We start from the raw sequence: 22,767 nt of genomic DNA, 5'->3' as shown, positions 1-22,767 counted from the left end.
GTCCGATGAAACCCACAGGATGGGCTTGGTGGTGACTTCCCTGACGTGGAAGATGAAAGAAGAATAAGCACACCAAGGTGCAACGAGATCAGCTCCGGATCTCCGGGAAATCTCATCTCGTGGGGCGACGGGGGAACCAGGCTCTCTCAGGGCATGCCATGTGGTCCCACAGGCAGGATGGGCCTGGGCCGCGGAAGCCCTCACTCTCACGCGGAGGCCTCTGCTGCCCTCCCCACGCCACCTCCTCTGGCCCGGGTATGGGGGCTGCCCTGTCACAGGGCTGTGGGAAGGCTAGGTGAGACCAGGGCACCTTACTTTTGTGGGGCCCCAGAGTCCCTGGCACCAGATGGGAGCCAACGGCCGCATCCAGCAAGTCCCATGAGATGCCGGGGCTGCTGGCTCTTCCTCTCCAGGGGGCCTGGGACTTACACTCTATCCTGTGCTTCTCCATCTCCTGCACTTCCGCGATGGACTCCCGCAGGTCGTCGGTGAACTTCTTGCGGTCTTGAGGATTGGGAGCGTTAAAGTTTATTAACACTTTGATGTCTGCTCCGGGGACAGCAGATGTGAGCCGGATGCCATTGGGGTAGTCTACAAAGGAGAAGGGGAGGAGAAGAACCCATGGATCCCTGGGTGCTCTCTGCACTCTCTCTGCTGGTCAAGAAAATGCTAAGTCTAAGGGTCCAGGCTCTCAGCAGACACGTCTAACCAGGGAGGAAAGGCATCCACAGGGCAGACCAGAGAGACTGCCAGGAAATCCCCATCTCCTGACTTGGGTCTGTGTTGTTCTATGGAGAAGTCTGGGGCAGATTTGGCCAATCTGAACAGAGGTCAGGGCCCCCATCCTTCCTCAACCTGAAGGTCATGGAGACTAGACCCTTCAAGTCAAGGTCCTTGGTCATTGCCTGAAGCTCAAGAATGGCCAGGGGTGGAGTCCGGGAGTCAGAGTCAGTGTCCTGTACTGGCGGCGGGGGGGGGGGAGTCTTATCTGGTCTCCCTGGGCAATTCTGAGTGCACACTGAGCTCTGTTCTCTCACAAGTGGCCTCCAGACCCTCAGTTCCCTTGGGTGCTTCATGGGAGCCCCATACCCAATGCACTCTATGCTGAGTGCTTGGTCTTTCTGGCCTGTGACCTGCCTGGTGCCACTTCCAAGCTCACAGAGTCTCTGTGGCTTTGGTCCCCTGGTAGCGCCTCTCTCCTCAGCGGGAATCAAGCATCAGCTACTGGGTGTTTGGAGGTTCTTGGTCCAAACACCAATCCCACTTTTGCTCAGACCTAAGTCAAGGCTGGGAACTCAAATGCCTAGTGTGTTCCCATAAATGTAGGAAGTAAACCACATGAGACTGAGCAACAGAGTCGGGGTGGGGGGGGAGGGGCATGCAGCCCACGACAGCCACATGACGTGGGAATGTGGGCCTAGCAAAAACCTTCTTGGTTTTCAAGAAAACTCAAAAATATCTAAAATTTTAGTTATTTTATTTTTTAATTAAATTTTTTTAATGTTTATTTTTGAGAGAGAGAGAGAGAGAGGCAGAGTGTGAGGGGGGAGGGGGCAAAGAGAGAAAGAGGGAGACAGAATCCAAAGCAGTTTCCAGGCTCTGAGCCATCACCACAGAGCCCGATGCAGGGCTCAAACTCACGAACTGTGAGATTATGACCTGAGATGAAGTTGGACGCTTAGGGACTGAGCCACCCAGGTGCCCCCAATTTTAGTAATTTTAGATATTAAGTATCAGCTCAACAAATTTTTTAAAATGTGTAAACCAAACACATAACTGGGCTGTGACTGACCCACGGCTACCACTTTGAGATCCCTGCTACGAAGGCATGTCCCATAGAAATGTCAGTGTCAACTCTTGGGCTTATGCCAGGACCTTGGGTTCAGGGCTGAGGGCTGAGCCCTGGGAATGTAAAAACGAGGAGGGCACAGCCTCTGCCTGCGGATTCAGTCTGGTCGGGCCCACTGCTGGGAGCATCACAACCACTGCCACCCCTTCGGAGAGAGGGCCTGCCGGTCAGGACGATGTGGGGTGGCACCATGCTCCCTGAGGCCACCTTCCACCCTGGTAGAAACCAAGGCAAGGCAGGGATGGCCCAGGCACAGGTCCCTGGTTCTTTTTCAACCTGCAGATTGAAAGTGGATCGGACGGTAGCTTGGCAACCTGTCCGAGAGGATGAGGGCTTCCCTGCTGCTGGAGATATCATGACGCTCAACTGGAACGGTCCTCCCCTGGGGCCAGTGCAAAATGGGCAGGGCAACAGGACCTCCCCCTCACCCCCCATCTCAGGAGGCCTGGCTCAGCCTACAGCTCAGGGACCTCCAACAGGGACGGGACAAAGAGGGAGAAAGGTAAAGGGAAGGGATTCGGTATCAGAGAAAGACCAGGTCAACAGAAAAAAGTCAGTGGGGGTGTCAGCTCCTCCCCCAAGTCCTCAGGCCTCATGGCCCACTCATACCCAGAGAAGACTCCAATAACACCTAAGAATAAATCCTGCTCTAAGCACTTCATGTATGGACTCACCTAAGTCCCTGAGGTAGGTGCTATCACCTCACTTTACAGACAAAGGGAATGCGGCCCGGGGACCGCTAGGTCCTGATGCATTTGCACCCGGGCTCTCCGCTCAGGACCGGGCTCCTGTCCTACAGCCCCCCAGGCCTTGCCTGCACCTGTTTGTTTGCCTGTGTTTGCACATCACCTGTGCCATTTACTTGGTGTCTTCCGGGCAACATTTTATTGGCATAAATCCACTCCGCCCTGAATTAAAAAAATCTTAACCACACGGTAAGAAGACATAGGAGCAAAAGCAAAGGCAATCACCACCATGTACAATGTTATCAAATTCTCCCCAGGTACTGTTGCTCGTCAGGCCCCTGGCCTGCAACCTTCTCTCTGCTGGCGAAGCAGGAATACGGAACACACGTGGGAGAGCTGGGGGAGATCCCCAGGGGGAGATCCTTGGGGAGCACAGCACTTCGTGACTACAAGGTGGGAGTTGTGACACCGTTTCCGCCATGTGGCACATGGCCACGTGTGGACGAGTGCTCCAGCACGCATACTCGCGGCCGGGCCACGGCAGGCCCCCAGCACGGACTTACACTGGTTCTCGAAGAGCAGAACCTGCATGCCGTACAGGGAGAAGGACTGTCGGAAGCTGTACGTCACCGAGTTCTTCTTTTTCTGGAAGATCTTGGTCACCTGGGGGCAGCCAGAGACAGAGGCTGAGTCGTATTGCCTGCACCGCTCAGGGGCAACTCTGGGCGCTCGGGATTCTGACCGAGACTACCGTCAAAACCCTCTCGGCAGTGCAGAGGTCGGGAGGCCTCTGGGGCAGGGCAGGCCTGTGTGTCCAGGCACATCCTGACATGGATGCTGGCTTCCGCTCCCGTGAATCCCAGCGGTCGTCCTGGCTGGCGATGAAGCCCCTCAGCAGAGAGGTGGCAGGCACCACGCTGCACATGACCCCAAAGGCACCAGGCCGGGCTCTGACACCCAGGACCCCACCTGAGCTCTGTGACTGCCTGAGAGATTTTGGAGGAGGAAACGGAGGCTCAGGAATTTGAAGTCACTTGCTTGAGGTCAGGGACTCTTGACAAAGACTTGAAACCCACAGATCCAGATTCCAACCTCAGCAGTCAGAGAGAAGTGGCTGGTCCTCAGGCAGGTAGTGGTCAGGGACAAGGGCCTCTAGCAAGAAATCCCGGGGCATGCAGGAGAGACAAAGACCCAAGGGACAGTTTCCCCCCGTTGTCTCCAGGGGCATCTTTATCCCCAGTGGCCAGCATCCATGCCACCTTTTTTTGGGCAAGAGCTCTGCAGTTTCCTTTTGGGGAACCCCCTCTCTGCCACCCGGCACTCCTGGGGGTGAGCAGTGACCCAGGTTTAGCCAATGAGACAGCACTGCACCTGCCTGGCCCCTGTGAGCGGCTCAGGCATGGGCAAGGGAACCAGTGAGACCTCTGCCCGGACTCTTCCCAAGAAAATCCCCCTGGTGGCCGGGGATGCAGGGAGGGGGCAGGATTAAGCCTGCAACTGCCGAGACTGACTTTCTCTTTGTGGACAGAGCTCCTGAGAAGGGAGCCCACGCAGCTGAGAGACAGAGAGCCTAATAAAGGAGTCCCGCTGACGCTGTGTAAGCTTCTAGAAATAGTTGGGGCTGAAGCCCCACACCCCCCTCCGGGCTTTTACATAAGCTGACGAAGCCCCGTTTTCATCAGCCGTACTGTGAGTTAGATTCTGCCTCTTATAACCCAAGACCGTGGGGCTGACTCCATCCCCTTCACCTCCACCCCACGCACGTGGGTGCCTTTCCCCAAGCGCAGGCGCACAAGGCCAGATGGGAGACTGGAGCTGCAGTTCAAGGCCACCCCGAGCCACAGGTCCCAGCCACGACACGCTCTGGGGAACCACATACCACCAGGAGGTCGTTAAACAGGAAGATTTCTCGCTGGTGCAGCCCGAGCTTCTGGGGCTTGTTTGGGTCTGGAACCTCGAAGAGCCGGCAGTAGCAGACCAGCCGCCGGTGGGGCAGAGAGAGCACCTGTATGGGGAGGAAGCGCTGCGTCAGCCCCCGGCCCCTCCGCTGCAGTCCCTGTGCGCTGGGAACCCAGCCTGTGGGCCTGGCCTTCGAAAACGCCTTTTCCCACCAACCGCACACAGCAGACGTGCCTGGACTCCTTGCAACTTTCCCTGCTCTTCCTCAGGAGCTCTCCTGAAGGGCCGTGGAAAGCGTCCCTGCCTCTCGCGACACCTCCTTTCCTTTCCTTCAGGCAGGTCCCAGACGTCTTAGAGCATCACGTGCACACGGGAGCCCCCACAGTGAGGAATTCGTGATTTCTCAGTCCCCACAAAGTGCCCATCACACACATAAACCTGTTAGTCCCGGCAAAGATTTCTCCAGAGTGTCTACTTGAGATGAGGACACTGAGGCACAGAGAGGTTGAACAACTTGCCTCAGCCACACAACTGGGAAGGTGCAGAGCCGAGAGAGGATTCCAGGCCCCTCCTAAAGAATCCGGACGCTTCTGATGGCTCCCTGCCCCAACTCCTGGGCCGGCAGCCACACCACCCCGTGGGGCCTGGCCTGGGCCTCCACGCGGAGCACGCCTGCCATGGGTTCACGTGAGCCCCCACTCTGCCGAAGCCCGAGCCACTCACAAGGCCAGGTACAACCTGTATGGTGTCTAAGCGCTGCGGTGACAAGTCACTGGGGAGGCCCAGTGGCGGCTCTGAGAGCACCCAGGCTCACGCAGGAGACAGCAGGTTAGTAAAGGGATGTGCTGGCAGGGAGGGTTCACTCTGCAACGGGTACCCTGGTGGTGGGAGGCCCGAGCTCAGCGCATCAGGAAGATGGGAGGAAGGGCTTGGCCCAGGCTGGCGTGCTCAGGGAGGGGCATCGTTTGGAACAAAAGGGTGAAGGGGAGAGGGTGGTGGGAGGTGGGGCCGGAGAGGTGGGTGAGGGCTGGCCATGGCAGCATCTAGTGGTTTGTCTCTAGGCCAAAGTGGGAAGAAGGGGGAGCAGACAGGTTTGTGACGCTGACTCTTGCAGTGCAGGCTGCCCGGTGAAGGGTAAAGACGGACACATAAGGAAAGTGCCACGTAACTGCAAGGCTAGCCTTGCTGCTCCTGGGGTGAGCAGGCAGGCAGACCTGCTCAAGGTGGTGACAGTGGAGTGTGGGCGGCAGAGGGCGGGTTGGGTGGGCAGGCTTGCGATGGCCCATCAACCTAATCTGTTTTGGGCACAGTGCCTCGGGTCGGAGGCAAGCCTTGGCCTCTGCGCTCAACCAGGCCGGGTGAGAGGGAGGGACACCATCTGCCCTGGCCTGACGGTACACAACCCTCCCCAGGTGGCTGCAGTCTGGGTCTGCAGAGGTTCGAGGCTGGGAGAACGATGAAAATCAAATTTCTTATCACTCCGGAAAGGAACTCAAGCCAGAATTGTGGATCTAGGAACCAGGGGATGCAGGGAGGTGAACACAGAACATGGTGGACCTCCCCGCCCCCACCCCAACCCCAACCCCAACCCAGGGTGGGATATCAGCCAGGATGTAAAAGCAGAGGGATACTCACACAGCCAAGCCCGTGATGCAGGGATCCAATCTATGTGGGAAACATTAAACAAACAAGAAAAGATATTAATGATCCAAAGCATGCACCTGGGACATGAGGGAGCTAATGGGATGACATCCGAGTAGGTAAGCACCCCTCCAGAGGCACGTTCCCATAGCCTTTGTCCAGACATCCACACACAGCTCAGGAGACCTCCTCGCTGCCAGAACTTGGGAAGGCCGATAAGGACATTCCCAGGCCACCAAGAGACCACTGTGCAACTTGGGCTGGTTTCTTAAGAGCCTCAGGCTCTCTTTAAATATAACCCAGGGCCAATGGTTATTATTCCCCAATATCAGGCAGGAGCCACCCTAAACCTAAAGGAACCGCCCCCCCCCCCCCCCCCAACTATGCCCCGAAGAAGCCAGGTTCCAAATGGCATCAGGGCCCCTGTCCAAAGCTAATGCCAGTGGGGCAGGCCTGGGGTCGCATGGAGGGGGGGTGGGTGGGAGTGAGGGAGCCAGGGATGCAGGGCCACCACATACCGGCTTTTTCCCCACGATGAGCTTTTCCACCTTCTGCACCTGGGACACGTGGTCCTCGTTGGTTTTCAGTTCCCGCTTGCGAATGCGCTCGTAGATCCCAATTAGCATCTCCCGGGGAATGTCCTCACCATCGTCCACACCTGGGCAGGAGACAGTAGCCAGGCATCAGGGCGGGCCAGGGTCTGGGTGGCTGTGGCACCGCTCAGCTTCGGGGCCCTAGGCTCACCCCTGATTTGCCAAGTTTCTAAACCCAATCAGAATATCAATCCCTTTCATCAATCCTCAGCAGAACCAAAGACCTTCCAGACCCACAGCCACTGAACACCTTCAGTCAATTATGAAATGCCCTAGGATCCTTCCGCCAGGACAAGGCCAGCATAGCCACCCAGATCAGCACGCAGAGGGCTGTGCCAGCTTCCAGCCATGCTCCAAGGGCTTTATAAACATCAGCTTGCTAATCCTGACCATGGCCCGGCTGGGTGGGTGTGGCCGTCTCCATTCCGCAGCTGGGAAAGCGAGGCTTGGGGAAGGGCCCGGGGTTGGGGGTGGCTGTGAAGCTGGTGTTTGTGGCTTCAGGCTCCCACAGGCATGGGCCTAAGTTCTTGCTTTGCCCCTCACGAGCCGTGGGACCGAGTCTCTGTGCTGGGGGTCCTCTGTGAAGCAGGCCACCAAGAGCACGGGTGACTTCACGGAGGTCTCGTGAAGAAGACAGAGCAGCGGCGGTGCGTTCCCAGAAAGTGAGAACTCCGTGCACCTGAGCAGCGCCACCAGCTGTTGTCCCACGTCACGTGCGCAGAAGCTGGGGTCTGGCCTTGAAGCCGGGTTGTTCTGACGACAGGCATGCACCCTTTCTGCTATACCCTGAAATACTGCTGCAAGGAAAACTCGGCCCCACTCAAGAGAGAAACGCAACCCCATGCCAGTCCTCAGACCACAGACTGGCAGAGGTCCAGAGGTTTGGTAACCTGCGCAGTTGGCGAGGCTGTGGGAAGGGGCCTCCCAGCCACTGCTGGTGGGAGGGTCACAAATATACACTCAAAGCCCCTCTGGGCCACTGGTTGCGTCCAGGGCAAATTTATCCCATGGGCCATGATGCACAGACCAGGTCACTCATGGCAGCATGGTTTCCAAAGAGCGGAAGACTGGGATTCACTCATTTACCCATTAATAGGGGACTGGTTAAGCCATCCCTGCACGGGTGCAATGCAATACCACACAGCTGCCAGGAAAATGAGGACGACCACAGGGAACCGACACGGAACTGTAAGGGGGAGGGTGTGGCCTTGGGCACACAGGTAGGGGTGGGAGGGGCTCTGCTACCCACCGTTCATACTTTTTTTTTTTAATTTTACAGAGAGAGTGTGAGAGCGGGGGAGAGTGGCAGAGGGAAGGGGGGGACAGAGAGAGAGGGAGAGAATCCTAAGCAGAGCCCAACACAGGGCTCAATCCCATGACCCCGGGATCGTGACCTGAGCTGAAATCAAGAGTCGGACGCTCAAGTGACTGAGCCACCCAGGCACCCCACACATTTTTTAAAACCAGACTATTTTTTAGAACTGTGTTTTAGAGCAATTAAGTTCACAGCAAAATTCAGGGGAAAGCCCAGAGATTTCCCCATAACACCGGCCCCCACCCACTACCAACTTCCCACACCAGAGTCATATATTTATTAGAAGCAGTGAACCCACACTGACACACTATTATCACCCGAAATCCATAATTTACATTGGGATTCACTCTTGGTGTTGTGCGTTCGATAATAAACGTTTACCGACACGTCTCCACCACCACGGAGTCAGGTGGAATAGTGTCACTGCCCGAAAACTCCCCCGTGCTCCACCTCCTCCGCCCCTCCACCCTCCAACCCCTGGTGACCACTGATCTCTGATATGTCTCCATAGTTTTGCCTTTTCCAGAAGGTCATGTGGCTGGCCTCCTATGGTATGCAACCATTTAAGACTGGCTTCCTTCACTTGGTGGTATGCATTTTTAAGGTTCCTCCCTGTTTTCTCATGGCTTCTTTTCTTTTTAGTGCTGAATAATATTCCATTGTCTGCATGGACTACCGTTTATGTATCCGTTCCCCCACCGAACGACATCTCTCGACTGCTGCCAAGTTTTGGCAACTATGAATAAAACTGCTATAAACATCCTGTGCAGGATTTTGTGTGGATGTACGGGGTTTTCAATTCCTTTGGGTAAATACCAAAGAATGTGATTGCTAGCTTGTCTTACTCTGTGTGTGTTTTTTTTTTTTTTGAAACTATGTGAGGATAATAGCCATTAAAAAGAAATCAATCTAGAAAACTTAAAAACAAACATCAATAAAAGAAAATCATTGCTCGTCTGGCTGCCATGCTGGTGAGCGATTCCTCCCCTGCTTACCCTCCAACCCCCCAAATGCACTCCTGCTGAGGGTCTCCCCAGGGGAACCAGAGTGAGGAATTCCAGAGAAAATGCGCCCAGTGTGTGCAGGGGGGGAAGGTCTCCTCTACAAACACCAAGCTGGATGTCTGCCTGGTACGGAGCACCAGCCAGGCTGTGGGAGACCAGAGTCCTGCCCCCGTGGACGTGACCTTGGGCAGATCCCTTCCCTCTGCCTTGGCTACCCTTCTGAACACAAGGAAGACTTAACAGAACACTCCTGAGCTCCTGGCTTGAAAAGATGGGATTTGGAGGGAACGGTCCAGGCTTGGGAGACAGCTGACAGCTTGATCTCCTGAGAAGTGGGATGATAACTCCCCCAGACTGCTGGGATAGTCGGGTGCAAGGCCGGATACAAACGACAAAGCCACTGATGTGAGGGTGGCCGACTGGCAGAATCTGACTGAGCAACCCTTCCCTCCTTGAGCCTTCTCTCCTCTGGGCTAATCATTTCAGGCTCCTCCTGTTGTTCCCCATATGGGAGTCCCAATTATGTGGGTGAGGTCTAAAGGCAGAAAAAAAAAATCAGAGTCAAATCGCAAAGACCTTTAAACTCCAGTGCATGGGGTCACCAACAGCATGCAGCGCACAGCCTGCCCTCCGGGCAGCGAGGGAGCACAGGCCTACACGCTAAGGCCACGGGGACCCTGTGAAGACCAGAATCAGGCTCAGCCCCGTGAGGAGAGACAGCCCCTGTCCCATCAAAGCATCTGCTGGTTGCTCTCTCACGCTCTGGTGCTGAATTGCCATTAAGAAAATTCCCAGACTCCTTAGCTTCCTGGGAACTGTAGCTAAGACCTGAATTCCTTGGGGTCCACAGCACCCCTGAGATCTAGCAGAGGGCCACACACCGTGAGTGCTCTGGGCAGGGGATGGCCGTCTGGTTGGTCTGAACCAAGCCCTGCCCCTTGGCTTCCCTGACTGATCAGGTCCTGGAGCCCAGCTGGGAAAAGCGGGCAGCTTGGCACTCTTCTGGATGGGCACCCCATTAGCTGGCCTGTTGCAGGGTACCCACCACCAGGGGGCGCACCAGGACTGTTCAAACCCCGGTTCGGGGGGGGGGGGGGAGGGGCGGGCCTTCCTGGACCAGGAAAGGGAGGACAAAGCGGTGGTTTTATAGGAAATTTAAATGGCGCAACAAAGATCAAAAACTTAAAGTTTTGTCATCAGTTCAGAAGACTTAAAGAACTGGATAGGAAAAAAAAATAGCTCAACAAGCTGACAAAGTTAGACCTGATTCAGACCAACTTTTTTCCTTTTTTAAAAAAAATATGACACCCTAAGGGGATCTCAGCCTGCTGCACCTTGGTGTTTCCCAAGGAAAGGGACATAGTCCCTCCTCCTCCCTGCAGGGACTCCAGGTAAACGAGGACATGCTGTCAGCTAACATGGTGCCACTTGGGAGACAGCCGTCTCCTTTTCAATTCCTTTCCTCTGCAACGACACCAGGAAGGCCTTCCTTCCTGCTGCCCACCGTTAGCACCTGTCTAACATGGGCCACTCGCCCCGGCCTGGTGTTTTCGTCCACTGAATTCATTTTTACAATGGCTGCCTACGTGTGGCAAATGACACGGTCTTCCTGTTTACAGTGTGCTTATATAAGGTTCCTCTTAAAAATACACACCAAAGGCAAGTCAGGGGATGCCTGGGTCAGTCAGGCTCAGTCAGTTGTGTCCGACTTCGGCTCAGGTCATGATCTCACGATTCGTGGGTTCGAGCCCCATGTCGGGCTCTGTGCTGACAGCTCGGGAGCCTGGAGCCTGCTTTAGATTCTGTGTGTGTGTGTGTGTGTGTCTCTCTCTCTGTCCCTCCCCCACTCCCACTCTGTCTCTCTCTCAAAAATAAAATAAACATAAAAAAAAAGTCAAGTCAGTTTCATGAGGAACACGGAGTGTAGGAGAGGGCACAGCAGTGATGGTGGCACAGACTCTCTGCCCGGCCCCTCCCCTGCCTGGCTTCCCCGCTCCTGCCCTGTTCCCGACTGTGCTCCCTCACATCACTCCATCAGCCTCTGTGGACCATGTCTGGCCTGGCCCTCCCGAGCTGGGCTGAGCTTGCCCACCTGTCAAATCCCTGTGCGTCTTTGCGAAACAAGCTAAAACCATCACAGCACAAGACCCGGGTGTGGGTCACTCCGTCCATGCTCCCAGTGTGTGTCACGGAGCGTGACAGGAGTCTGCCCTCTTCAGGATGACTTGTGCCGTGTCTGTGGAGCCGGTGCTCGCCCAAGGCCCTTGTGTGCGATGGCTGGGTGCGCTGGAGCCCAGCTCCCTTGTGCTGCCCTGCGCCCAGCGCACTCACGTCCTGGCCCCACGCCCAGCCGGGTGTGTGTGCAGAGTGTGGGACGGCTGTATGCCACAGCCCGGGACCCGGGGCCGCTCACCTCGCAGGTTCTTGACGAAGTCCTCCAGCTTCATTTTCCGCTCAGGTTTGACGTTGGGGCTGTACATGTCTGTGTTGAGCAGGATGATGGCAAAGGCCAGGATGAAAATGGTGTCTGGGTTCCGGAACTGCCGAACCACCCCAGGGTTGCAGATGCAGTATCGCTGGCTGGGGGCCGGGAGAGGGAGCAGGGTCAGGACCACTTCAGTCAGGGCAGGGAGTGGGTCTAGCCCTCACACACGGCAGCCACCATCACTTGGGCCCTGGCACCTAATGGCTGAGGCCGGGTGCTGCCTTACAAGCCTCGGTTTCTGCATCTGGTAAACGGGGGTAAATAACACCTGCCAGGCAGAAGGCCGCTCTATCCACTCTCTCCTTCTCACACTGGTTATATCTCCCACCTGTATTTAGGCTGGCAATGCCTTCTTAGGACGAGGACTGCATGCTCCAGTCTCCCTCGGGATTGGATGCAGCCCAGAAGGTGATTAAGTTCTGGCCAATGGGATAAGAGCAGATGGGATGTGGGCATCTTCGAGGCTGTACCTTAAAAGGCAGAGCCCACTCCTCTCCCCTGTGGTGGTGGGTGTTGGCCCTGCTCCCTGGGACCCTGAGATGAAGGGAGCCCGGCTTGGGCCTCCTTCATGCCAGCTCAGAGGGAGATGCACTTCCATCTTGTTTCAGCCACGGCTGCTGGAGCATCTTTGTTACAGCAGCTGAAGCAACAGCCTCACTAATGTATTCTGCTTATTGTTCTCATTGCCTCAAATGTGCGCCCCTGCCCCAAACTCCAAGAGGCCCCCATCCACTGGGGACTTCAGGGGGAGCTGGGTGAGGGGGACAGATCAGAGAAGAGGAACCATGGGGTGCCAGGACTAAGGCAGTGGCTATCACAGCTCAGATGACGTGGGCTTCAATCCTGCCTTTTCCATTAGTGCCGCCACCTCCAAGAAGTCCTCCTGGAAGGAAGTGCCTGAACAACCCCCCCCCTCAGGGCCCCAGAGTTGTCCTCCTATTGTGTCCTCATTCCCCACCTTGGCCCCACCAGTGGTGCTGAGCCTGGAGGGCTGGGTCAGTGGCTGACTCGTGTGTCCCATACCCAGCAAGGGCACAGAGGATCCCACCCAGTCAATGTGCACACAGTCCCGGGATGAATGACTGTAGGGTCATAGCTGCCCTTGACTGTGGGCTCTGTCATGCTAGGCATGGGCTAAGCATGCCCACACGTCCAAAGGGGTTCAGTCCTTCCACTCTGTCCAGGGTAGGTGCTTTCGTTATCCCCACTCTATAAGCAAGGACGTGAGGCACAGAGAGATGAAGTCACTAGGGCAAAGTCACACAGCTAGTAAGCGGTGGAGCGGGTGCTACAGCCAGGCCGTGTGGCTCTGCAGCTTGTGCTCTGGGTCACTGTGTGAGACTGGCTGCCCTCTGTGAATGGGCGGACGATGGGGACACGGGCTCATGAGTGAGTGACGCTCATGAGGACCTGGAGGAAGACGGACTGTCCAAAAGTCTGCTTCTGGCAATAACCAGCACAGCCCCTGGCATGCAGAAGGGGCCACTGCCTCATCTTCCCAGGCAAGGGCAAGGCCACCTGACCCTGCTTAGGGGAGGGGGTGAAGGGGGATTCGGGCCCAGGCCCTGGGCCTCACGACCAGGAACCTTCCTCTTGCCCACGCCCACCCACGCCCTGCCCCGCCCCCAACCTGAACGCCTCGATGAGCCGCTCCACCTTCTGAGCCTCCCCTTGGACCCGGATGTGTGCCTGGAACTTCCGGAGAGCTTCGTCTAGCTCCATGGCGGAGAAATCCATCTCGTCTACCACGCAGCTGGAAAGAGACACCAAGGCCACGTCAGCGCCTGCTGCCCGCAGGGCCTCTGCCGGCCTTCCTGCTGGGGGCGGAGCGCAAAGGGAGTCAGTGCAGGGGCAGGTGCTGAGCTGCCTGGAGCCAGGACGGCCGGCCGCCTCTTGTCCAGGAGGATCCTCCGCCTGGCTTCCTCCAATCAGCAAACACTTCAGATTATGTAGCCCAAAGACCCCCATGCTTCTGGGATGTCTACAGACCCCCCTGAAACTATGGGAAGGCATTAGTGCTTATATCTATGTGTGTAATTTTTTCTTTTTTCTCAAAATTATTTGAGAGAGACAGAGACAGCGTGAGTGGGGGAGGGGCAGAGAGCAACGGAGAGAGAGAATTGCAAGCAGGCTCCGTGCTGCCAGCGCAGAGCCCGACGTGGGGCTTGAACTCACACAACTGCAAGATCATGACCCGAGATGAAATCAAGGGTCAGACGCCACCCGGGCGCCTCGTACGTGTGTGATTTTCTACAGAGGAGCCAGACAGAGCCTATGGCTGCTCCTGATAAAGGCCGCCGGGGCACAAACAATCGGCTCTCGGGGCGCGCGGTCCACAGGGCACAAAGCGAGACGTTACTGCTCCGGTCTGCTCGGGCTGTCCGCGAGGGATGCCAGGAGCACGCGCCCATCTTCTCCAGGAGGAAGCGGAGGCCCAGGGTGCTAACTCGCCGGGCTAACTCTGCCCTGAGCCGGTCCTCCCACGTGGAGGGTTTGGGGCGAGGTGCCTGGGTTTTGCCGGGAATTTTCGAGAGGCATCTTGGAGAACCTCTGCCATCCTCATCTGCCAATCCGCCGAGTGGAGGCGGAGCTGACAGAAGGCGCTGGTAACCGGGTTTTGGTCCATTCCACTCATCCCAGCGCTGCCCCCCAGCACAGCATGCTCCCTTTCCTGAACAGAGAAGGCGGGGTCTGGTATCCAGTGTATCCATTTGCAACAAAGCCATGGCTACCCCGGGTGTGGCTGCAGAGGCCTCGGCCATGGGGGGGCCTAGTCCTCGCTTCCAGGGCCGCCCTCCCTCTGTTGGGTGCCATGGGCTTGGGCATAAACTGTGCTGCCTCCAACTTCTCTGAGTGCTCACGGCTCTGGGGGCAGCATCCTCGGAGGCTGGGGCAGAGCAGGTGGGGGAGGGGGACGGGGCCACACGGAGTAATTTTGCTGACTAGCATCTGAGCTGGACGCCTGGTGTGGGGGGTGGGGGTGGGGGTGGGGGTGGGGGGTGGGGGGTGGGGTTAGGATTGCTACTTCCTCAGGCTGCTGCTATTTTCTGATGGGGAAGAACAATGCCTGGATTTCCTACCACCAGCAGCCAGCTTGGGGTGTGTGGGGGGGAACGCAGGAACGGGGGCAGGGGATGGGGGGCTGGCCCAAGACAGCCTTAGGCCCAATTCTCTAAGGACCTCATCTGCTTTCCCCTGGACTGCTTCCTGAGGCTGGGTTAAAGAGAGAGAGGGGCACTAGCCACACTAGTGGCAGCAGGCTTTTCCTGATGGGGGAACACAAATGCCAAGCAGGGAGAAAGCAGCCCAGGTGGGCATGCCCGGTGCCAGGCACAGCCAGCTGCCACCAAAGGCCTGGCTCACTGCATCCTGTGTGCCTGCGCATCTACCTGTGTGTACAAGTGGGCGTCCGTGTGCCCGAATGAGGACAAACGTGTGTACGTGAGTCCGGGTGTGTGTGTGGGGATGGGGGGAGCACCGAGGCCAGCTCCTCCCTGAGCCGAAAAAGAGGCCCCGGGCAGATGCCCGCCTCCTCCCAGGGAAGTGTAGAGATGGCGGGAACACGCATGGCCAGGCTCTTCCTTATTGCAGAGGCGCCTGGCCCCAGCAGGCCCGAGCCCGCCCCCCTTGCTTTGTTCTTTCATGCCGTGGGGCAGAGCTGGACGGATGCAGGGCGCTGCCCTTGTTACTAACGGTCCGCTCTTTACCCTGCTCTGATTTCTGCTCCTGGCCTACATCTCTGTGCAGCTGCCTGGTCAGGAAAATCCTCAACGGGCTGGAGGTGCTCCCCCAGGCCCTGAGCCACCCTGTGCCATGCTATTCTGCGGCTTTGGCTCCTCCTCTGAGAGAGGGAGTTAGCGAGACCCGGCATGCCCCGACCCCTGAGTGTGAGGGGAAGACACAGGGCTTGTGCACAGTAACTGCACTACAACAGACCCAAGGGTCCAAGCGCAGGGTGCCTGTCTACTCAGGGCAGTCTCAAGGAGGAATGGAGAGATTTGGGGTCCGAGCTTTTCAAACTGTCGGCAGTTTCCAGGGAGCTGGAAACCCGGCTTTCTGCAGAGTTCCAAGTAGCTGGGAGGGCTCTGGCCACAAGCCATGGTTGGACTCTCACCCTGAGATCTCCCAGCCAGGAGAGGCAGGAAAGAGGCAGGGGAGGGAGGCACCGGGGGTCTCTCTGGGCTCCCCACCCCTCGCCCTGAGGGCGTGTTGGGACAGCTGGCAGCCAGGCTGGGGAAGGGAGCCCAGACCTCCAACCCCCGAGCCCTGCAGTGGCTCGGCTCTGCTGGAGAGGGATGGAGGTGCTGAGGGTGTGTGCCAGGGGGCCCGTGGGGTCCATGTGTGACATACGGTGCCCGAGGGTGCAAGCACACACGTATGCGGCAGGGTGTGATGTACGAACCCGCGGGGGGCGTCCGTTTGTGTCTCAGAGCAATAAAGAGATAAGGGGAGGATTGGGTGTACGCTCCAGTAAGCAGGCAAATCTGACGCTGCGTGCGCGCAGGTCCCTGCCCCCGCCCCCCCCCCCCCCCCAGCCGTGGAACTCACTCCAGCACATCTCGGTTGAACTGTTTCTGTCGGTTGCCCAGGAACTCGCCGATCATCTGCCTGCTGAGGCCCTTGCGCTGCAGCAGGAAGTGGGCCACCCCCACTGGCGTGTCAGGCACGAAGCCACGTTCGATGAGGTACTGGACGCCCTTCTCAGGCTTCCTGGGGATGGGACGAGAGAAAGGCTTAGCCCTGGCTGTCCCAGCCCCTCCTGGCTTGCCTCTCTCCTCCCTGGGTACCCTAAGTGCCCTATCCTGTTCCGCCCGGAGCCCGTAATATGAGGGAACCCGGGAGTGCCCAGACTGTGCACCGGGCGTGGGCTGGGACTGGGCCACTGGCAGGAGTGTGGGCACGGGTGCTGGAGCAGGGACCCTCCCCACCCCCCTACCACTCTGCACTGCCCTGTACTTCACAGCCAGGCAGACTGGAACCCCCTGCCCAGCATATGCTGGCCTGCCCTCCACCCACCGAGAGTAAACAGTCTCTAATAGGCGCTGAGCACTTACTCTGAGCACCAATGTCCAAGCACCTACACATATTAACTTACTTCTCACACTCCCCCTGCTGGTTGGTACTCTTGTAACCTGGGCTGTTTAGGAGCCTGACAGCCCCGTCACCTCACCAGGGGCCTCAACCACCCTTGTAAGGACTTCCTGAGTTTGAACAGAGTCAGGTGCCTGGAATGATCTGTGCGGTAAGCACCGTGGAAGGTTCTCGTGACTAGCTCCAACTTATGGGAAAGGAAGCAAAGGTGCAGCATTGACCCCTCCTGGGCAAAGGGAGTTTCCGGGAAGGGCTGGGCTGGCCCTGCAGGGCTGAGTGTGTCCACCTGCACTGGGAGCCATGGGGCCCTGGTGGGCTGTGGTGGAGGGAGCCCCCTCAGGGGCTGGGCAGGAGGCCCAGGACAGGCTTGGCTGACCTCACAGGGTGGTGTGACGGGGCCGCATGTGTGACCCTCGGAAAGCAGGTGTCCTCTGACAACCCCCGAGCCTCAGACGGGCCCGAGGAGCTGTGGAACCGCTGTGGTGTACCTGGCACCGTGCAGGGGTGAGGTCAGCAGGGCTACCCGCTAACTGGGAGCCGCCCCCTCCCTTGCTCCAGCAGGTAGAGATCCGTGTACTGCTGTCCCCCAGGAGCCTGGAAGGTGAGAGCCAGTGTCCACCTGTCCCCGTAAACCATGCAGCTCCTGGCTGACAGCAGCGTCCAGCAGATACTGTATTTCCACCTGCCAGCGAAAGCAAACTTCCTGCTGCAAGGTGACCTTGCTATTTTTACCCCAGGATGACCACACACCCTAACATCACCTTCAGGAGTTTTGGCAGGGAGCAGCTGCTGGCTAGCTGGGCCCAGCACAGAAGTGGTGACAGAGTAGCATTGCTCCCACACCCCTGGTGGGACCCCACCTCCACCCCCTGCCACATACCCCATTCCTCCCCATGACTCTGGTGTATCCAACCTAGAACTGCTCCCGTCCCAGGCCTCCCCAGCCACTCAGCTGCTCGTGCTGTGGTCAGGGCAGGCCATGCTCCCTCACAGCCCTGCTCCACGCCAGCCCCTACAGGACCCCAACCCTGTGGCAAGGGGTCACCGCGGCAAGCCCGCAGATGGGCTTTCTTTAGCTCATGCGACATTAGCGGAAAGAATTCTAGTTAGTCGCCAGCATTTAGAAATTGGGAGAGCTCAACACAGAATCCAGATTTCTGGCTTCTCTTGAAAAATCAGGCCGTCTGGCACTCCTGGGCCTGTGCTCCCGTGTGGCAATGACTGGAGAGCTGGGCTGGACCTCCTCGCTCAGGCACCCTGCATCAGCCACCCACCCCGGGGCCTGCCTGGTCCCTCCCCTGAGTCCCCAATATGGGGCCCAGATCCAGGCCCAGCCTGCCAACATCACACAGCATGTCAGACTTCCAAGATTTGGGCTCCTCTACCCGGGGAGGAGCAGAATGCAGAGGGAAAGTGGAATGCACTTTGGAGGGAGAGTCTTACAAGGGGCCAGGGGAATGCGGATTCTTCAAAGATTAAGGACAGAGAGTCTACTTTTCACTAGGCCCAGCTCGGGATGATAGCAGTGAACAGGGCTGGTCATGAACAAATGCCTAGCACAAAGGCAGGCTCTAACCCTTGGTCTCAAGGACAAAGGGACAGAATGATGGCAGGAGGGTGTAGGGAAGGTCTCCTGCGGGAGAATCAGAGGACTTCTCTGAGCAGGTGACATTGGGCACCTAAGTTATTAAGGAGCTTCCTAGGTGGAGGCAATAGTGCATGCAAAGGCCCTGAGGCAGCCATGGGTTTTGCAGGATTGAGGACCAGGAAGCTGCTTGAGGGTGGCTGAGAGTGGGGGCGTGAGGGGAGGGGCAGAAGAGCAGCAGGGAGGGTGGGCCAGACCCCACAGCACTGTGGAGGTCACAGGGGGAATCTGGTTTTCCTCTGAGTGGGGTGAGAAGCCCCAGTATATTAAGAATAGGGCAATGATGGGATCTGATGTCCATGCTTGAGAAGCTCCCGCTGTCTGCTCTGTAAAGAGCCAGGCTAGGTCCAAGGTGGGAGCCCAGTGAGGAGGCTCCCACAGGCATCCAGACTACAGTGCAGGAGGTGGGGAGAGCAGCCAGTGTTCAGACACAGCTCAAGGGTAGAGATGACAATATTCGCTGGTGGATCTGACTTTGAACCCAACGGCCCTGGCTCCCAGTCTGAACCAAACGTGGGAGGGACTGATTCCACCTGGCAGGTTTCACAGTGATGTCGCAGGAGGAAGGAATCTGACTGGGCCTTGCGCAGGGACCAGGAGCTCGCTGAGCAATTGAGAGGAAAGATGTGGTGGCAGAAGGCATGGAAGGGAGCTGGGGTGGGGGGTGCGGGCCAGGCTGGGAGCTCCAGGGTCAGGATGAATGTGGCTATCCAAGGAAGCCTCTGGAGTGGCCTGGCCTTCAGCAACTTCCTTGACAGCACGTGGCCAGTGCACTGGATATCTGCTGCTGTGAGTCCCCTGCCTGTCAGGACTGTGCTGGCCCCACCCTCCCTGGCAGTGCAGTGAGGCCCCCAGCGTGCTCCTGGGGGCCCTGCCAGGCGGTGGTCTGGGATCCACCTGCTCCCTCACACTGTTCCATGCTGACTGAAAGGGCATGTGCCCACAGATCTTGCTAGGCGTCACACACAGTGACCTGCTGGGTGAAGGGACACAGGCGGGATGAGCCATGAGTGCTGCCCTCCCACCTCCCCTTGTGGCAGTTAGGGGACCACATGACATGCTTTGGCCAATGCTCTTCCTATGGGAGCTGTATGATCCCTTATGGCGATGGCGCCTTCTCTCGCCACAGGGAACCGGGAAGGACACCCCCGCTGTCTTGTCCCTGAGAGACTTGATGAACAGAGCCCCTGGCCAACCTATGATGGATGCCAGCGTGCCAGAGAAATTAACCTGTGCCGTGCCAGCACGTCAGAGCCCACCCAGACTGGCCGAGGAGGGCTAGTCCGGCCATGGAAACTGGGTCACAGAGCATCCACCCAAGCACAGACACGGTGGTGGGGCTCTGTCTCCCTCCCCACCTGTGGCTTTACATTCCCTTCCTACAAGGGTACCGTGGGACTCCCGTCTGGAACCCCAGGCTCTAAAGACTGAAGAGGGCACAGACTGGGGCTCACCTGGCTCCTGACCCTTAGGTCCGGCAAGGGTCTGGCCCACACAGAGCATGCCCATCAAAGGAGGCACAAAACGTGCCTTGGAGAAGGGCTGCCTTAGCCTGGGTCACTAGGACCCTATTTTAAAACCTTTTCAGGGCCTCCTAACCCCTGCAGGACAAGATCCGGTGGACACTCTTCCCCTTGAGTCACTTCTTCATTCATTCCACAAACATTTACTGAGTACCTGCTCTGGGCCAGGGGCTGTGCTAGCATACCTGTGGTCCAAACAAAGTCCCCATCCTTGAAAAACGCCCTACCTGGAGCGTGATAAAGAAGGGAAACAACTCCTGGGATATAGAAATGCTCACAGCATAGGAGCCAAGGGCATGTCCTCCGGAGCCTGGAAGAGGGGGACCTGCTAGAAGGAGTGGCAGATGCAAAAGCCTTATTTGACTCGTAACTAAAAGGGGGCACAGAAAGGTCAAAGAACTTGGCTCCGGGTTACCAGGCGAGAGAAAGCATGTTGGGAGTGTCAACCCACTCCTCTGCTCCAAGACGCCCCCCAAAGTTCCACTCCGCCCTCCCCACCATCACTGCTGCTGGAAATCCAGTCTATCCACCTGCTGAGCCGGCTTGCTTCTCCAAGGGCCCGGCGTCAATAGGTGCCCAGAGTGACAGCTATGCCATCCACACCTGACCTGCTGCTGCATTCTGGGCCCTGCCGGAAAGAGCCCTCGAAAGGCGTCAGCAGGACAGGCTGGAGCGGGAGAGTCCACAGCTTGGCCCTGCTGCCTGCCACCAGGCGAGGCCGGCTTTTCTCCACGTCAGCCGCTGATTCAGACTTGGCTGTGACAGGTGAGCACGCGCAGACCACACGGGTGACGTCTCTTACGTGCATCTCCCGTCGCAGGGCTGCGAGCAGCCGGCGGTGACGCCAAGCTTGCGGGACTCCGCTGAGGGCAGTTACGAGGCGGGGCACCGCACTTAGGGGTCACCCACTTACTGGAACGCGAAGCTAAGTGCTTTGCAGGCTCTTTTCCCAGCAGCGGTCTGCAGGGCCAACAATGGGCTTCCCCTGTCATTTCCAGTTGCTGGAGCAGCTGAAGAGAAGTGGGAGTGGGCAGCTGTCCACACCTCCCGGCCCGGCGTCTAGGCCATTTGGATGGCCTTTGGATGTCCCACCCCACCCGCTCTTCCCCCTCACCCCGCAGGCTGACCTCACCCCCAGCCTGGCCAGTCAGAGCTCGGAATCCTGCTGACCACAGCGAGCAGTGCGGTGTGAGCTGGCAGGAGCCAAAGAGAGAGGAGAATCTCTTTCCCCTGGGGTTGCCGTGAGGCTGGACCGTGAGCCCAGGACTCCTGGCAGGCCTCCCGCCCTGGTGGGGCAGAGGACGACTCTGGGGAAAACGGCTGAGAGTCGCCCAACGGCTTTTCAGGTCCAGAACCAGTAAGCCCTCTGCTTAAACCAGTTTGATTGGGTTCCTGCCACTTGGAATGGAGAACAGCCCTGACTCACAGACACCAACGCAAAGGTCTGTTTACCTACGGTACCCTGGGGATACTCTGCGGTCAGGAGGCTGTGCCATCCCCGTGACTGGTCTCAGCTGGCCACGGGGACAGGTTCAGTACTCAGACAGCTCCTGCACACCTGTAAGCGCCCTCCGCTCCGGCAACGCAGGCTCAAATGCCTCCGGCGTCCTACCAGGAAGTGACCACCTGCCATCTGCTCGCATGCTTCCAGGACCGGCAAGCGCACCACCGCCTTTTCAGACTGTATTTCATCCAGCTCTGATCTTTACGAAGTTCTTCCTGATGCCGGGAACCCAGGCTGAATGGGGTTCGCACTTATCACAGAGAGAGGAGGAGGAATTGCCCTCCAGCGTGGCTGTATGCCCTGTGGGGCCTGCTTTGGCACTGTTTTCTTGCCCGAGGGACTCAGCATAAGCCCCTCCCATCCTCGGGACAGGGCTAGGGACCTCCAGGGCCGTGAGGGCAGCAAGGCCCACGGGCTCGATGGGTAGCTCATGTCCAGGGTAGTGGGACCCCGACCTTCCTCTTAGCAGCTCAAGGTGCTCCTAGATGAGCCAGTCATTTAAATGTCAGCACTACCAGCAACGGCGAACAGCCCACTGGAACCCTGCAGCCAGCACGTCCGGCTCTGTGGCCTCGAGCGAGAGCTGACTTCTCTGAGCCCCGGCTCCCCAGAGCCAAGCGTCACAGGTTCGCTGCGACAGTTCAGGGAGGTGATGCACACGAAGTGCTGTGCACGCTGCCTGGGACCTAATATGTACGTATACGGGCTGGCTGTCGTCGGGCTTAGCTTCATTAATCCCAAGAGACACGTCGCGCGTGAGGAGCACGCGGGTGGGGCTAGCAGATCGGAAGCCCGCCCCCAGCCCTGCTGCTTACTGAGAGAGCCGACCCGGCTCTGCACCTTCGGAGCCCACTCCCCACGCAGGCAGAGCGCGGCTGAGCACCCGTGGATGCAGGCAGGGTGAAATCTCAGAGCATCCCAGACTCCCGCCCGGGCTCTCCGCCTCCCGCAGCGGCTCCAGGGGGCAGCAGGCGTGCAGAAAGAACAGGCAGGGCAGCAGCTTGGCAGGCCCCAGAGGCCGGGCATGGGGTGGAGGGGAGGCCTGCCTCCAAGTGCCAGGCCCTGGGCTGGAAGGGACCTCAGAGGCCCCTGTCAACAGCTCCCAGCCCGAGCAAGAGTCGGGGCACACCAAGTGGTTGTTGAGGCCCTCCTTACATGCTCCTCAGAAGCCAGGTGCTCACTCCCTCACGAGGCCCCTGTTTTATCACAGGGCAGCTCTGGGGATGAGAACACTCAGAGGTGGGAGAGGTCTGGTCCACCCGTGACGAAGGCGGCCTCTGTACAGTCGCCAGGGCTCTTGCCGGAGTGAGAGGGGCATGGCAGGGGGGAGACCAACACAGTGAGGCCTGTTCCCGTGAGCATGTGTGTGGAGCACAGCAACAGGGGACCACATCAGGGCCGTGGGGGTAGGGACTCCAGCTCCTGCCACGGTGATGGCCCAAGGACCACCACTGCTGGGCTGTGTGGCCTCCCATGAGTGGCGTGGCTTCGCCTCCTGAACTCTCAGTTTATATCCGCGGCCCAGTGAGCTG

General features: G+C 58.1%; 1 protein-coding gene across 11 annotated transcripts in view; it reads right to left on the bottom strand.

Annotated features, from left to right (window-relative positions):
- IQSEC1 (IQ motif and Sec7 domain ArfGEF 1) overlaps positions 1-22,767 on the bottom strand; it is a 425,063-nt gene that overhangs the window by 11,824 nt on the left and 390,472 nt on the right. For all 11 annotated transcript variants that reach the window (XM_053896942.1, XM_053896947.1, XM_053896948.1 and 8 more), the window contains 8 exons: positions 16,021-16,182; positions 13,103-13,225; positions 11,401-11,567; positions 6,594-6,733; positions 6,070-6,099; positions 4,415-4,540; positions 3,099-3,198; positions 430-591 (listed from right to left, as the gene is read on the bottom strand). In XM_053896942.1, the coding sequence (XP_053752917.1) occupies positions 430-591; positions 3,099-3,198; positions 4,415-4,540; positions 6,070-6,099; positions 6,594-6,733; positions 11,401-11,567; positions 13,103-13,225; positions 16,021-16,182 (1,010 nt within the window). The remainder of the gene's footprint in view (positions 1-429; positions 592-3,098; positions 3,199-4,414; positions 4,541-6,069; positions 6,100-6,593; positions 6,734-11,400; positions 11,568-13,102; positions 13,226-16,020; positions 16,183-22,767) is intronic.

Source organism: Panthera pardus, unplaced genomic scaffold (assembly GCF_024362965.1).
Source record: "Panthera pardus isolate Hobbes unplaced genomic scaffold, ASM2436296v1 HiC_scaffold_8, whole genome shotgun sequence".
In the NCBI taxonomy this organism is placed as follows: Eukaryota; Metazoa; Chordata; class Mammalia; order Carnivora; family Felidae; genus Panthera; species Panthera pardus.
This window is presented reverse-complemented; position numbering and strand designations above follow the sequence as displayed.